Source organism: Eulemur rufifrons, chromosome 7, assembly GCF_041146395.1.
Source record: "Eulemur rufifrons isolate Redbay chromosome 7, OSU_ERuf_1, whole genome shotgun sequence".
In the NCBI taxonomy this organism is placed as follows: Eukaryota; Metazoa; Chordata; class Mammalia; order Primates; family Lemuridae; genus Eulemur; species Eulemur rufifrons.
This window is the reverse complement of record NC_090989.1, coordinates 64390286-64408060: the sequence shown is the minus strand read 5'-3', so window position 1 is coordinate 64408060 and position 17775 is coordinate 64390286. Positions and strand designations below refer to the sequence as shown.

The 17775-nt window shown below is 37.4% G+C and overlaps 1 protein-coding gene across 2 annotated transcripts in view; it reads right to left on the bottom strand.

Annotated features, from left to right (window-relative positions):
- SLC15A2 (solute carrier family 15 member 2) overlaps window positions 1-16747 on the bottom strand; it is a 31218-nt gene extending 14471 nt beyond the window's left edge. Inside the window, exons 1-7 of one of the 2 annotated variants that reach the window (XM_069472694.1) lie at window positions 16643-16747; window positions 14739-14826; window positions 13783-13924; window positions 7394-7486; window positions 6225-6324; window positions 4189-4279; window positions 3830-3907 (exon numbers count right to left, since the gene is read on the bottom strand). In XM_069472694.1, the coding sequence (XP_069328795.1) occupies window positions 3830-3907; window positions 4189-4279; window positions 6225-6324; window positions 7394-7486; window positions 13783-13924; window positions 14739-14826; window positions 16643-16747 (697 nt within the window). The remainder of the gene's footprint in view (window positions 1-3829; window positions 3908-4188; window positions 4280-6224; window positions 6325-7393; window positions 7487-13782; window positions 13925-14738; window positions 14827-16642) is intronic. The other variant, XM_069472695.1, reaches the window with a different exon arrangement.
- Window positions 16748-17775: the final 1028 nt, after the last annotated feature.

Genomic DNA, 17775 nt, shown 5'->3' with positions numbered 1-17775 from the left:
CTATAAAATAGTAAGTGTTATGTTTTTTAAATATTATTAAAGAAAAATCAATGAGAAGACTCTACCTTGGTACCTTCCCAGAAGTACTTTCCTCCTTAACAGATTTCCTAGCTCCAGTGAGATGTTTCTCTAATAAACCTTCTGGTAAAGATTCCTTTCTCAGTGACCAGTAGCATTTTCCAGTATCCTCACACATCAGAGGGCATGAATCACCTTAATTTTCTCTCCCTTAACTTTCTAGTATCTCTCCATTCCTCTCAGTCACATTCACTCTACCACTTTTCTTTATGCATCCTCTCAGTTTCTCCAAAGTTCTCCACTTTACCTACAATAGTCTTCTCACTGATGACCAAAATAATAGTTCAGGGGAAGAATGCTAATCCTGTGAGTCAAGTAGGCAGATAAAGAGGTACCTAGACAAGAGGAAAATTTTGGATAGAAAATAAACTAATCCTGAAACTAAGAATGATCCTAGTAAGAGACTGGACACCTCCGGAATGCTGGCTGCAATAGTGACAGTAGAGTGATAAAAGGAAGACTATGTAATCCACTAAGGTCACACTTAAATTTCAAGGCCACTTAACTAAAGAAGATGAGTAGGAATTTTGAAATTCTCTACTATCTACTACCTCTAATATATGATGTTGCCTCTTACTTGACAAAGAAAATAGAAGCCTTCAAATGAAACTCCCTCAACTTCCTGCCACTAAATCTAATAATTCCTGTATCCACATTCATTTTCTCCTCACTCCATTTAGGTGAGGATGATGCTTCTCCTCCTGTCCAAAGCTAATTCTTTCATGTGTGCTTTCATACTCATTATACTGTCTTTATCTAGATGTTCAACCTCTTTCTCTGTTGGATTCTTCCTAATAATATTTAAGCATGCTTCATATTCTCTCTTAAATCCATGTCACCTTCCAGCTATAAATACTTACTGTTTTTACTTTCTTACCTTTTATTTACTTCCCAAACTACTCCAATCACTCTCTAGCTTCCATCAATCTACCATAACTGATATCACCATATCAATGAACTCCTTGTTGCTATATTTAATAGACTTTTTTTTACCCTTATCTCAATTCCCCACTCAGTAACATCTGTCACTCTGAATGAGTCCCTTCTAGAAATCCTCTTAGTAGCCAAGATAACACTGTTACCACTTTGGCCATTCCTTCTTAGTCTCATTTGCGAGCTTTTCTTCGTTGCCTATCTTTTAAGTCCTGGTGTTCTTGGGGTTTAGTCCTAGGCCCTCTTTCTACCTTACTCTTATCAGCACTTAGTTATCTATCTTCACAGTTTATTACTACCCATATATGAATGACTCCAGATATATATCTACAGGCTAAATATTTCTTCTGAGCTCTAAAACCTGTATTTCCCAATGACTGTTTGGTAACTCCAATTAGACGTTCCAAGAACATCTAAAATACATGCTGAAAACTAAATTCATCAACATTGCCCCAAACCTCTTCTCCCTCATTATCTATCTCAGTTAATGACTCCACTATCTACCCAGTTACTCAAGTCAGAACCGTACACTTAATTTTGACTTATCTTATCTCTTCACATATTTAATCATACAAAGGTTTGCTAATTATACCAGGGCCAGGACGAGGGTGAGCTAAGTGAGATACTCATCTCAAACACAAAATTTAAGGGAGTGCCAAAAAATCAGTAGTCAAGATAAATATTATCCTTGCTTCACCCCTAACACAATCCTTTCTCCACATTATAGAATCATCATCGAAAAATAAATATCTAACAATCATGCCTCTATTCAATACCTTTTTGGGCCTCCCCACTGTCCCTCATGATAAAGTTCTAATTAATGATTTAAAAGGTCCTTATCTGGTTTCTGCCTATTTCTCCTCTTTATCTTTCTCATTTATGCTCTAGGTAATCTGAATTACTTCAAGGTCTTTAAACATGTCATGCTATCTGTCACCTCCTGGTCTTACAGATACCATATCCTCTTTCTGTACAACTTATAATTTCTTCTTTGATTGATTGCTTTTCATCCCTTAGGTCTCACCTTAGCTGTCATATCTTTTGGCAAACTTTCTATGGCCCTTAATCAGACATTTCTTCTATGTGTTCCTAAAGCTCTCTCTGTACTTTTCCCATTGTTACATTGATCACACTATATTGTACAATCCTATATACTTGTCTGTCTTCCTCTCCATACTGAACTATATAAATTCTTTGAGAGCATGAACTCTGTAGCTGTCTAATTCACCAATGCGACCCCAATACCTAGCACAGAATCTGGCACACAATAGGTTCATTAACCAAATGTTGAATAAATGAAATTAATTAATTAATTAATTAAATTATAGTGAAGAGTCAGAGAATTGAGTTCTTTATTAGCACCCAGAAACCTGAAGCCATTGACTAATAATGACACCTAGCACTTGTTTAACATCTTATAATTTATAACACATTTCACTTACAGAATCTTTGTTGATCTTCATAATTACTCTGATATGTAAATATTATTGTCATGCAATGATCCAAAGGAGAAGACAGTACTAATCAGTGGAAAACCATAAAAATATTTTGGAAAATACTTTGCTTTGAATGGAGAAGGAAGCAGAAAATATATTATCACAGCTCTCCTGGAATAAATTTTCTTGGCATTGGGAACTCTCAGTATTACTATCAGCCTCCCTGGTAGAAAATAATCAGACTGAACATTAGGCTCTGTGCTCTTTTTCCTCTATTGAGCTCTCTATGTGTTTGGACTGGATATCTTCCAGGGGGGGCGTCACCCTGAGGCTCAGAGTGAGAACAGGTTTCCAGGTCAGTGATTAGAGACAATCATGCCCAAATTTCCCCTTAGGCTGAAAAAACTAAGGAACGCCACATTCTTCTTCTCCAGAACTGGGTTCTCAGTGGTAAAGAGAATGTCACTTGATCTAAGTTGCCTTAGTTTCCATCTACTTATCCACCTCTTCTTACTCCCTTTGCTCAAGGGCAAACTCTTGGGGAGTATTGCAGAGCAGGACCAGAATAGCTAAAGCTAGAAGCTGCTTTAAAAGGCCTAGAGAAATAAAAACGTCTTCCAATTACCAAATAAATATCAGATGGAGTAAACTAGTTTCAGAGAGAATTAATTATCTTCCTTGCTTCCTTACATATAGTAGTGTAGAGCAGTGGATCACAACCTTGACTATACATTAGAATCACCTGAGATACTAAAACAATTATAGACTCTCAGGCCCCTAATTGGTCCTCCATATGGTCCAGAATTTGGTCTTTTTAAAGGCTCCACAGGAGATATCTTATTAGTTATGTAAACTTGGACACTTTTTAAAAACTTTCTGGACTTCATTTAGAATCTATCTGCAAAGTCGGCTGGGTGTGGTAGCTCACACCCATAATCCCAGCACTTTGGAAAGCTGAAGCAGGAGGATTGCTTGAGGACAGGAGTTTGAGACCAGCCTGAGCTATAACATAACGAGACCCATCTCTACCAAAAACTAAAAAAATTAGTCAGGCATGCACCCCCTGGCCTTAGCTGAAGCAGGAGGATTGCTTAAGCTTGAGGCTATAGTGAGCTATGATTGCTTCACTGCACTCTAGCCTGGGTGACAGAGCAAGATCCTGTCTCTAAAAAAAAAAAAAAGAAAAAAAAAGAAAAAAAATAAAAATAAAAATAAAAAAAAGAATCTATCTCCAGAGTCAAGGGAAATCCCCTACAATAACACTTATCTAATAGGGTTGGCATGAGGATTGAATGAAATAGTTTGTGTAAAGTGCCTACATTGTGCTTTACATGTGGCAGGCATCAGTGATTATCAGGTTTCCTTTGCTCCATTACACTTACCAAGTGCTATCACCATGAGCAATCCTGGAACTCCAAAAGCCAATGCATAACAGTCTTCTCCAAAACACTGCACATCTCCTAAGGAAAATGGCAGGGGGGTGGATGGAAAGAGTAACTCTGAATCTTGAATCTTTGATGCTTTATTCTACAAGCCCAGGTTCTTGAGATCATAGGCATAGCCATCTTCTTTCCTCCCATCACCTAATCCATAATCCTTCTTTTGAACCAGACAAATCAAAACTAAAAGAAATTCTCACAGATTTTCAAGCTCTTGCGAAAGGAGAAGGTGGATAGCAGGAAGCCTTGAATGGCTGGCCAGAGTAAAGCCTTATACAGCGCCCCTCAGAAATGATCCTAACCTCTCAGCATGGGTGTGACAAATGTAGAAATCAAGCTCCCTGCATTGATGGAGAGGTAGAAGACTGAGAAGTATCTAGTCCGTTCGTCTGCCTGTAACAAACAGGATAAATCATCAGTGCAATGTGCCTCCTAGCTCCATCCCCCCCGTCATGTTTAGATTCAGATCTGGAGGTGCACACAAAGGGATTCAGATACTGCCTCCACAGTGTCTGAACATCACATTAAATATTTAAAAACACAGCTGGATGACCCCAGACAAACATTTACTCAGCTTTCAAACTCCAGTACAAGCAGCTTTTACATTTTTTTACCCCCTTTATCTGGGCAAAAATGATCATCCTGTCCTCAGTGCCACTACTGTGTCCTATACATATCTATTTTACTATTAATATTAATGTCTTTGCATTAAACATGTGTTTCTTTCAGCAGGTTGTTTCTTTAGGGTAGAAATTGTACCTTACTCATTTCTGTTATCCCCAGTACCTAGCACAGCACATGACATTTATTAGGGACTCAATAAATGTTTATTGACTGTATTAATTAAGCAAATGACTGAGTTAGATAATAGATTTTGTGGTAGGAGTGTGTGGTAGGAATAGGACAAGAACATAGGACAGTGGAATAAATTGTTTATCACCTAGTGCTTAAGGGGTATCTGCCAGAGAGCATAAAAGGAGATCAGCGGGCTTAGAAGTGGCTGGCACTAACTTGGAGGTGTTTTCTTCCTATTAATTGAAATATCTTTGTGGTGCTGTTACCAACTGAAACAACTTTTAAGTAAAGTTGCTGATGTTACATTTATTGTGTGTGTATTGCCGTGCTTCATTTTGACACCTCGGATCTTTTCCTTACACATTAGAACAATCAGTCCTTCCCCATTTTCTATTTACAGTGTGTTTTGCTTCCTCTTCTGTTTTCCATTTAAACGTTAGTCCAGTCACCTAGTTTGCATAATTCGTGTGCTCAGAATCCCACTTGCCAAAAGTCGGTTATTTCTCCAAAGTCAGTTAGGATCTATGGACCCTTGGAAAGATAAAGAGTATAAAATAACCCAAATGGTCTGAAAGTTAAGAGAAACACAGGAAGATAGGACAGGACAGAGAGAGAATAGAGTCAGAAAGAGATAGCAGGCTCTATTCAGAGAGGGTAGAGGAGGGAAGTGGAGGGAGAGAGACAGAGAGACCGAGGTTGGGGTGGGGCGGTGGCTAGGGGAGACAGAGACCAGAAAAATGATAAACACCTATACAAGAGGGAATAGGTACATGAAGACATACAAAAAACAAAACTGAGAGCAAAAGAGAGGAAGCCAGAAATGCTGACTGATCTAAGAATAGACTATTCCTTTGACCATTTGTCACTGCTTCCTCATACAGGCCCATTTTTACCTTACCTATATTGTCTTATTTTTCTCCCACTGACAATGGAAAGTGTTTAGGAAAATATGGAATGGTCAGCCAGGCAAGTTCATCTATGTAAATGCATTCTGTTTCATTCCAATTGGTCATTTCCCCCTTACTTAGAATTTCAAAGCTAGAGATGCTTAAATCATCTCTATACTACTCATGATCTCCCATTCCCCAAGTGCTTACCACATTTCTTGTTAAATATCTTAAGTAAGAGTAAACTCACTACTTCCAACTCTGTTTGCAGTTTTTTTCTTCCATCAAACAAATTGTTGATTTCCTGTAGCTTTCACTCACTGGTCTCAGAGTTAATCTTTGACTTCCTTTCAATGTCTATAAGCAGCTATAATATTCTCCTTGATTCTTATCCAGGCTAAATATCCCCATTTTCTTCAACCTTTCCTCATAACACATATCTTTGAGTTCCTCCACCACCACCATGCTGGTCACTTTCCTTTGAATGTGTGTCAGTTTTTCTCTCTATTAATGACCAGTATCTAGCATTGAACATGACTCCTCAGATAGCAACTGACCAGTGGATTACTTCAGTCTTGGCCAAGGTGTACCTGCCAGGGACCCCTTTTAATGCTGGCTCTGCATTCTTGAAAATACAGAAATTACAGGACTCTTACATGTTTTTCTTCAAACTGGTCTCCACCAAAAGCTGCCACGCACGGTTTGATACCTCCTGTCCCCAAAGCTATTAGACTCAGGCCGACCAATGATAGGACTCTGAAATGGAGAGGTGAGAATACTAACCATGTTGATAATAAATACAACTGTAGAGACGAACTATATTATTGCAGAGGGGAAAAAAATGTATACAAGGGCAAAGATCCCCTTCACATTTCTACCTTGTAGGCATTTTCCATTTGCCTTCACTCCTAGGAAATATTTATGGGCACTTACCATATTTATGACCCTTGAGACTCTGCTAGAAAGTATACATTGCACAGGGAGATATTATTCTTGATAGTTCCATTTAACCCTTGTGTGCATCAGATAGAAGCAGATATTGAAGGAACTTCAGAGCTAACACAAACCAGCGTGTTTTAGTCAAAGGGACACATCAATAGAAAGACCTTATGTAGGACCCTGATCCCACATATGCTTACTAACCAAAAAATAAAATGTTCAAATCGACCATAATTAATAGGAACAGTGTCAAAGTTTTTTAATGGTATACCAATAAGAAGGTATCTAATATTTATTAAATTTTCAAATAAAATTCCTAACCCATAGAATAAACACATATATAGGCACATTATAACATAAATATATATGACCTTCTTCCTAAACGCCTATAATCCTCTCTACCTACTGAACCAACAGATATCAGAATTTATTAAATGCCTCTAGTGCCATAAATGTAAATAGCAACTGGAGTATATGGAGCTACACATAAATGGAAATACTCCAATGTTTGAATTTGATCTCTACAATATTTTATAAGGAAATATTACAGACATTTTTTAACCTTGGTGAAGTATACATGCATGGATGAATGAATAGGTAAGGGAATACAGAGGGCGTGAAGATTTTAATTATTTTCAAGCACATTAAGAGAATACTAACTAGGCATTCTACAAGTCAGCAAAACAAATGAGCTCAGATAAAGTAGGAAAGAGTTCAACTGTTTAAAAAACTTTTTTCTTAACCGGTTTGATAATAACAGTGTAGATTGGAAAATAAAGGAACATCTCTGGTTAGAAAATAGAAAGTCATTTGTAATGAATGCCTGCAACATATACCTGTCTAATGGGAAAAAAGTAATTGAGTTGATTCCATGATTTTTACTCACGTGTGTACCACCGGTCCCCCCAGTATTGGTAAGGCACCCAAGGACTTGATCACATGGCCAAGCACATACACCAGGGAGAGATAGATGATTGTCCTGTTGAGAGAGTTAAATTAGTCAGGCTGAAAACAGAATTCAGAGACTTGAGTAATACAGACTCAGGGTTCTTACTGTTCTCAGTGTGGGGATAAATGGAGGAGGAGGAGGAAGGGGTGGAGGAGGTAAAAATTATCTGAGAAATGCAAATAGAAACAACAGTGGTGAATGAAGCAAACAGACCAGGAAAAGGGAGTGCAATTCTTCACCCTGTAGTGTTAGAGGTAATAGACATTCCATTTAAGTTCCCATCTTATACGTACACTCTTCTTTTCCCAACCCCTCACTCCATACATACACAGAGTAACCCTACTTTTGTACAAATATGATAGGAATGGGGTGGATTTGTAGCAAAAGTGACAATGTTTTAAATAAGGAGAACCAGTAGAACAGGATACTTTGACCTGAGGTGCTTTTCTCTGAGAATGTCTTTTGCTGTAGAAGGCAAGAGGGGTTGAGGACAAACTAAGTAAACAGGAATGGCTAACACAAAAGACTTTCTCTAAACCCAAGAAGGACTGGGATTCATACAGTTCAGTTTCCAAAAAAAAAAAAAAAAAAGAAGAAGAAGAAGCACTAGGCTATATAGAGAGATAAAAATTACCTCTCAGGTTCAGTCTGTGTAACTTGGACACTTGGGTTAATTGTAATCCCCACCACAGTTTCCTCACAGACAAGTTACCAGCATTAAGAAAGGAGCCAGGGACTTATAGTAGACTGTCCAGTGATAAAAATCATGCAGTTGGTAGGAACTTCCTGTCGTGTTTTCCCAAGGAATTGAGCAGCAAATAGAAGGTTGAAGAGCAAGGAATTCCAGTGAGAATATACAGCAGATACATTGAAATATGGCACACTACGACATATACCTCCTACGTGTATTACCATACCAGCATTCTCTTGAAATATAAGTAGAATGTTAGCGCTACAGTGAACCTTGGAAATTATATAGTTTACATCCGTGACTTTAAAGTGTTAAATGCTAAATAATATAAAGAATAGAATGTAATAAAAGTGAGCAGATGCCAAAAATCATCTCAGAACGTGGATTTCTAATTCTAAATGCCTAATCTTCCTAGGTTGGCTTTAAAGGGTATATAATGACAAGTAAGGGATAAGAAGTTCAGTGACCAATCCAGGACTAATGGACATCAGTGAAGGGGCCAAGCTTTCCCAAAAAGCCTTGTATAATAGTATCTTCTAGAGAAAGTTCTCTTTGTTACAATAAAAAGAATAAATAGAAAGAAAGGCAATAAAAGGGAACAGAAAAAAGGCTAGCTATCATGAATATAAAAGAGATTGTCTATGCTAGATCCTTAGAAAGAAGAAAACAACAAAATGATTCTGAGCTGGAATGATATAGTCTAGGTTGTAAGATAGATCGGTAGCTGGTTGTTGGACTGAATGAATGAGAGAAGTTTAAGTAGTTTAGCAGGAAAATAGGTGAATTTCTAAATGAAAGACTCATAGGAAACAGTCCAGATACGAAGGATGTAAGAGAGGAATCTAACGGCAAGAAACTTCAACAGAAGGAGAAAGAAGTCAAGAGAGACTTGAACACTCTGGGTCATTAGGATCATGGTTATCCCAATCACAGGACATGGAACTGGTTTAGGTTGACTTGACCAATCTCCCAATTTTACAAATCAAGAAACTAAAATCCAGAAAGGTCAAATGACATTTCTAAAAAGTTATATTTTAATTGATATTAGGGTTAGGCTTAGAACGTCTACTTTCCAACTTATAGACCAGCATTCCTTTGGTTTTATTGTGAATAAGTTAATGTGGAAAAACGAAAGGGAAGAGGAAGAAGTTATAAATCTTATTTCATCATAAGAATATAAAAAGCCAGAGCCATTTTTAATAAGAGCTTAGGAACTGAGAAGGAGGATTTACAGAGACAGAGAATGTGCAGTGATGGCAGAGAAAGAGATCTCGCATGAAGAAAAGAAGGTCAGCTCTGACCAGAAAAAAAAAGATAAGAGAGAGAAAGGACATACCTACCCACTCAGAGAAAGAGAAAGGAGATGTGTATAGAGGATACCCAAAAGCATAATAAACACATTTAAGAGAGTGGTTCTAAGTGATTGCCAAGGTCAAAAGCTGAAATGGATAGGCATAGAAACTAGGAACTATGACTAAACATGTTTTTCTCTCTTAATAGCAATTTGGCACTAAAAATAGCATCCTAGCATGTAGTTAACACTTTCAGCAAATGTCTATACAAAACATGAAAATCCAACATACATGTTTAATCATTTTTATTTTCTACTGTGTACCTATTGGTTAGTCTTTCCTGTGTGTAGCCTTGAACGAAGCCTCACTTCTGTCCTGGAATAGGTAGTTCCTTACACAAGAGCCAGGGACTTTGGTGCTCATTTCCTTTTAATAAAGCTATTATATAATTCTGGGAAGGATTTTTAATAGAAGTTGTTTACTAAATTCAGAATATTGTCCCTTCAAGGTTTGAACAATTTTTCTAATGCTATAAAAGGTTTTCATCCCCAACACCACATATGAAGAAAACCACAAACACATATACATACTCACACACACACACACACACACACACAGATAGAGGGACTGACTAAGCCAGAGGAACACATGACACATTGACACATGAAAGATGGGGCAGAACTTACAGTTTGAAACATAAATCTATCTTATTTTCTTCTAATTAATGAAGAAAAGAAGGCTGTAGATTCAACTTAGAGAAGATAGTGAAGGAGGAGCCTGCTCATTTTCTGATTTTCCAGTTTAAGGAAATCAGGAATAAAGTATGGTGGGTGAGTAGTTTTAAGTACTTGTTTCATTTGGTTGCTGTTATCATTCTATTTGTATATATGAACATGCACAGACACACACACACACACACACACACGTCTATGGGAGAACAAGGTATCTATCTTTTCTCTCATTTCCTTTCTGAAAGAGATGAATCTCCCACAAGAGTTTCACTATTTAAAAAGCAACTACAACTCAGGAAGGGGGGGTGGGGAAGGGAGGGATATATACCTCATGATGGGTGCAATGTGCCCGACCTGGGGAACAGACACGCCTGGAGCTCTGACTTGGGGGGAAAGGCAGTACAGGAGCAACGTATGTAACCTGCAATTCTGTATCCCCCATAACAAGATGAAATTTAAAAAAAAAAAAAAAGCAACTACAATACCTACAAAAAAGTAAAAGTCATCTTCATGCCTGTCTATATCCATCTTTACTCTTGTGCCTCCATTTGAGTGTCTGAGAGTGAATAAATGCATTAATTCAAACATTTATTGTAGGCCTGCTACGTACCAGGCAATGTTCTAGGTACTATGGATAAAAATATAAATGACTTTGTCTTCTAAGTGTTTGGAAGAAGATATCGGATTCATATACAAATAATTGTAATAAGATAGAGTTTGGTAAATGTCATATGAGAGAAGAAAATAAAGAGTTCAGAGAACCCTAGATTACTCCTGGCCAGTAGTAAAAGGTGAGGGAGCACAGAATATTTCATACATAGGTGGTATTTGAGCTGCACTTTTAAGGGTTTGGGCAAGGGATGGGGAGGTAGGGGATTCCAGGAAGTAGCAACAGGGCAAGCAGACATGGAAAAGAGATGTCACTGGATATTATTAGGGAAATATTAATATTCAATTTTTCTCCAGTGGCTATTCTTGAAAGAGAGTGACTATGACAATAGCACAGAAAGGTAAGTTGTAGTAAGATTAGTAGACAGTGATTTAGTCACCAGAAATTTGGGGGCAGATAGTAATGTGAATAGAAATTTCTTTTAGGAAGATTAATCTGGCAGTACTGTATATGCTCATTTATAGGAAAAAGATATGGGAAGTAGCAAAAAACATTTTAGGTGTCCATTTCAATATCTCAATTTAGAGGCAATGAACACTAAAACTAGGGTGGTGGCAATTAATGACAGTGGATTTAGTGTTGAGAAAAGATAAATGTGAGATGTAGAAACAGAATTGGTAGAATTTGATATCTGAATGGATGTGGGAATGTAGAAAATCCAGGAAAAGAACAGGTTTGGGGAGTAAGGACATGGTGGAACATCTAGAAGGTGAATGCCAATATGCAGGACACTGGAGTTTGAATGAGAGGTTATGACAGAGTTCAAGGAGCTATCTGCATATAGTTAATATCAAAACCACAGAACTTGCTAAGGGAGAATTTGGAGAAAGAGAAGAGAGTGAAAGTCATAACGTGGAGGAAATGTTTACACTCAGGAAAGAATGAAGTAAACAAGAGACAGAAGAAGAGCCAGATAAAAATACAAAAATGTAAGAGGAAGAGAGTGAGAAAATACAGTGTTAGAGAAGGCCAGGAAGTTTTAAGAACACAGGAGTAATAAACAGACTGAAATGTTAAAAACAAGTTCAAAAGGAATAAGAATTTATAAAAGACCATTGGAATTTGTTAGCAAAGAAATCATTATCAGTAGTATTAGGGAGTAATTTCAGTAGGAAAAAAAGAGGATTTATACTGTATCTTCTTGAACTTACTATACTATGCTCTGTATTAAAGCTATTTGAATATAAACCATGTAAAGCAGGTATTTTGTGTAATTCACCTCTTTATCCTCCATGATTCTTTGGATAGATGAAGGTGCTAAATAAACATTATTGAATTAAATTGGATATAATGAGATTAAATTAAATTGGACTCTACTGCATTGCATTAGATTACTCTACCATAAGAAGTGATAATGAAGAAAAAGAAAAGCAACACACATAGGTGATTCTTTTTAAAATTTTGTGGTAACGGTAATAAGAGAAAGAAGACAGAAAAAGAGGGTCAAGAAGAGTTTCGCTTGTTTGTTTAAACCTATTAGACATTTTCATCTGCTTCTAGGTGCAGGAAAGACTCTGGCTCTTAGGGAGAATTTGAAGGCAAGAAGGGAATATCGAGGGCACAGAAACCCTAGGGAGAGCGATCTAGGTGATGGTGATCATATATAAAAATTCACCACGCTGAACAGTTAAGACTTTCGGTCTTGTGTACTTTAGGTAAGTTATACCTCAATAAAAATAAATGTTAAAAAATAAAAATACCTCAAGGATTAAGTCAAGGGCACAAGTGGAGGTGGTGGTTATATTTCCTCTGAATTACGCAGGAAGCTATTGCTCATCAAATTCTGAAACTATATTTCTTCAATCTTAACGGAAGTTATTTTAAAAATAAATAAAGATGTTATTCCATGTATGTGAGTCTTTATTCTATGAATGAATAAATAGATCATGGCTTATACTTTCTATTCTGCACATACTGCCAACCACATCTGGATGAATTGGTGAGTATTACCGCATATGTGGTGAACGCAGATCTCAGCCACCCACCCACTATTCCTGTCCCAAGTCAAGAAACTGTTCAGTACTGTGTTGTGTCTATAGATATAGGTGCTTATTAAACACTTTTCGGACAATGAACATATATATAGGTCAAAGTAAGACATAAACCAGAGTTTACTAAAGAAGGCTTCTTAAAATGCTAGGTCCACAAAATACCCTGAAAAACATACCATGGTCAAACCAGTTTGGGAAACACTACATAATAGAACCTTCTCTTGAAGATTTTACATATTAGCATGTTAAAGGCTATAAGAAGTCATGCAGTAAGAAAACATTAAGGAAATGCTAATTTAGACAAATCCATGGATGAAAAGTCCATAGAAAATAACTGGGCAATGGATATTCAAGATCCATCTCTAGCGTATAAGGATAATGTTATAGGGGACAACTATAACATTATACTATAATATGTCTCTTGGTGCTATTTTTAGGGACTTAAAAGATACTGAATTGAATGGATCATTAGTCTAACCCATGATAATATATATTATATTCTTAGGAATGAAAGCAAAAGAGGTTAGAGAAGAGAAATACATGGTAAAAGAGCTGAAAAGGGGACTCATAAGAAGATACTGAAACAGTTGGGATGATTCAATTTAGAAAAGAGATGGAGAAAGTGTCAAAAAGCTACACAAATGTCTCTAAAATTATAAACTTGCTGGTGGGTAGCACTCTGAGATCAGAACAAGATTTGATCTTAAACTATACAATGGAAGATTAAAATTAGATTTAAGCAGAAAATACCTTTTGACTGAAAAGGATGTAAAAACATTGGAAAAACTAAAAATGAAAAGAAGTAGACTTTCTTTGTTTTCAGTCTTAGATCCTCATTTGTCATGGATGACATAAGTATGTTTTTGCTTGAAGGCAAGAAGCTAGAAGTGATAACCTTCTGTATAATTAATCTGTGAAATCTGTGGAGATACGATTTCCCATCTTCCTTACTTGAATTTTCCCAACCATGAGTCAGCAATGGCTGCTCCCAGAATGGGAGTGAAATAACAGAGGCTGCTGAAGGCGTGGTATATAGATGTGGAAGTATCTTCATTCCAGTGCAGGAAATACAGGAAATACAGGGTCAGCACAGCTGAAGTTGGGAAAAAAAAAAAAAAAAAAAGGAATGGGGGAGACAAAACAAGGTAGATATTAAAGTGACTTATGGAAAAGTATATTTAATCTCTTGTATTTGAAGGTGATCTGGCCTTCAAAACTACCATCAGTAAAGTGACTGAGAGGTGACTACCAGGCAGTAGAAGCAGGGTCCATGGGAGTTATGGGAGTGAATGGGGCTATGTTGAATGTACAAATATAATACTCTTCTCTTTGGTATATGTGCAACCATAGCATCACTTGGGCCAACCATGAAGATAACATGGTGCTTCCAATATCCCTTCCCTCTCCTCTTCTTCCCAGTAACAATATAGTTCATAGACCTAAGGAACAGGTATGAAAATGGGACTCAGATCATGAGAGATTTCCCACTTACATTCTTTTTTTTTTCTTAGAGATAGGATATCACCATGTTGACTAGGCTGGAGTGCAGTGGCTATTTACCAGTTCGATCATAAGCACATTACACTTTCAAACTCCTGGGCTCAAGGGATCCTCCCACCTCAGCCTCCCAAGTAGCTGGGACTACAGGTGTGCACCACCACCCTTGCTCTTATATTCTCACAGGCTGTGTTCTGGTTTCTGTCAGGCGTTTCTGGTCTTGGCCCATATGAGTTATTAGGTGAAATCCTATGAAACATTTATTGGAAGTCTTGGCCAAATGAAAGGTCAATTTGGACCAGGGCAGAAAGAATGGATAAGGGAAATAAATGCCTGTGAAGAGAACAGGCTGTTACAAATATGGGGTCAGCATGAGTGAAGAAAAGTAGGACTCTGGGACACAAAATTACCTTTCATGCCATAATAGGAAAAGCGCTCGCAGAATTCATTCACCACAATGAAGGCAATGCTCAGTGGATAGTTGGAGCCACAGATTTTCTATGCAACAAAAAGGCAATAATTTAAGCATGAGCTGTTTTTCCCTATTTCAACCACTAGATTGCTTCACAACTGAAAAATTCATTTATTTTAAAATGCCATGGTAGGTAATATGGAGCAATGGTCTCTACTGTTCATGAAACAGCTATTATCACACTAAAAGTGCTTACATTGCTCATTTAGGATTAATAGAAGCTAATCTGAGCATTGCTTTGTTTCTCATTTATTTATCATGAAACCGTTTGGACATTCCTTGATCCTAGATACCAGGACTTGCTCATCTTCCCACAACTACTAAATGAAAAGTCTGGGGCTCTGGGTGAAAGAATAATCATACTTTCTAGGAACAGAATGAAGAGGTACCCTATGGAGTACCTGATATCCAAGCAGTTTAGATTCAGATGTCAATATCTGCTTAGCTCTACCATGGGGACTGGCCCCTTTTGTCTCCACCTTCCCTGTTTGCCATGCTGGGAAGAATCCTGGAAATATAATGGCGTTCTCTTCAGAGGCAACTGGAGCCAGGTACAGAGCCCAGTATGTAAGTAGAGACTCCTAAAGGTGAACTAACTGATCACCTTGACTCTGGGCGGAGAGTTCTTATATCCTGTAAAATTAAATGTCCATTCTTCCTAGTAAAGAAATTCTATAACATTTTCATGATAATACTACCGGACATTAAAAGGACTATGCTATTTCATGCACTGTATCAATCAGAATATAAGGAATGTTATGGGTTATTTCAAATCCCTACACATTACAATAGCTTAACTAACATGAGTGGGATGGAGATATCTGTCCTTGGTACAGTCAAATCTTACCCTGAGATTTATATCTCTTATTTGATAAGTAAGCAGCCTTAAATTTTTTGGGATCAGAAGAGACATAACTAAATAGATAAAATAATAAATTAACATATTCTTTTACTCATATGGATATATATAAACCCTCATAAATATTAATATATGCTAATATATGACAATAACTTGCTTGGAAGACACAATAAACTGAGCTTCTTACCTTCTCAGTTCACAGCTTGGGAATTATGCAATCTGGAGTTTAGTTAACACACTGTCACTAGCTATGCAACACTGTCACTGGCTGTGTTAACATACTGACACTGGCCATGTCACTACACTTGTCTCTAGGCTGCAGTTCTGTTATTCCAAAGAAATGAGACTAATACTACCTTTTGGTCCATAGTAAGAACTCAGTAAATATTGGCTATTATTACTATATCCTCTCCACTTACAGGATTTCAGTGTGAGGATTGAATGAGATAATAAATATAGAAGAAGTACTTTAACGAGTATATAATGCAAAACATTATTACTTCTTGTTTCTTTGTCCTACGTCCCACTGTAAGTTGGGAACACATAGTAACAGATTGAATCTATTCTGAAACCTCCGCTTGTGTCCAGCTGAAGGCTCTGCACACAGGGGGAACTAAGGGTTGAGTTTTTATATTGGTAAAGAAAGAACAATCACACACAGTTCTCCAGACAGAAATGCTTGCCAAGTTTCCCTGGACATTCAAATTGCTTCCCCCCCGCCCCCCAGGGAAACTCAGAATATGCAATGAAATACAGCAAAGCCCTGGATCTCAGCTGAAAAACTTTGACTACCTCTTCCTGCTGCTTTTTCTCTTAAGTAAAGGAAGCTTTTGTTTAGATTTGGGTTTCAGGTGAATTCTAACTCCAAGAGAGAATAGTTTTATATCCTAAAACAGCTCAGCCTGAAGCTCCAGGGGCCAAGGAAGAGAGCCAAAAGAGCAAAACTATTCTTGTCAGAGGCAGAACTGAATCTGAGGACTCACCGGAGGTGGCTTCTTTGGAGGACTGGGAGGTCGAGGTGGTACCTCTTCAGTGGAGACAGGTGAAAAAAGAGTTTCCTTGGACTCATTTTTCTGGAAGGGATTCATGGCTGGCTCCTTACTCTCTCTTTCCTCAAGCATTTGGCTTCAGTAGGCAGTTAGGACAGCTGCCAGGCTACTGTGAAAAGGGGGACTGGGAGGGGGAGGGGGGTGAATTCAGCAACTGGGTTTAACCCTGTGCGTGTCGGCTTCAATAGCTGCCTGATCCAGAGCAAAGCAGGAAGCTATAGTTCAAAACAATGATTGTGCAAAAGGGAGAGCATGGGGAAATGCAAACACGTCAAAGATAGAATGAGACAATGCTAGAGAATTGATAAGAAAATCTATTTAGGAAAGATTATCTTTGAAAATAACAAGCACAAGATAGTTAAGAATACCATGCCTCGAGCATAGATTAAAAGACTGATTTCAAGGTAACAATAGCTGTCATTTATTGAACATCTATGATGTATATATATATGTATATAAGGTTAATATATATATGAATTACATATGTAGGTGTATGTAACATTTATATTTATTCTAATTCTTATTACTGTCCTCCTTTTACAGAAACTAATGTTCCAAGAGGTTAAATAATTTGTTCAAAGTTACGTGGCCAGTAAGTGCAGATCTGGAATTTTCACTATGCCATGACAGCTGGGAAAGGTAGAGATTAATATCGGTAATGACTCGGGTCATTATCCAGGTATGGAGGTTATGTAAATGGAATGTAGGGGAATTGAAATGTATTGAAGAGGGAAAGTCATCATAAAACTGAATTTGAGAGACAGGAATGATGCTGATTTTGGTTTTCAATGTTGTAAAGTTCAGCTAGAAATATCCTATAAGCAATTAAAGGGGTGGAGCTAAAGATATGAGAGAAAAGGGTTGGTGATGTACATGTGGGAATCATTCTTCTCCTTTGCTAAAGTCATTCCTTGCATTTTCATTCTCTCACTTCAAGAAGAATACATCCTTTCATTTAAAAAAATTTAATTTGAGCAAAAATTGTGAACTAGTTAATTTCTAGGTACTGCTACAAACATTATTTTCCTTAATTTCCAGTATTGAACTCCCTGACTCCAAAATATTAT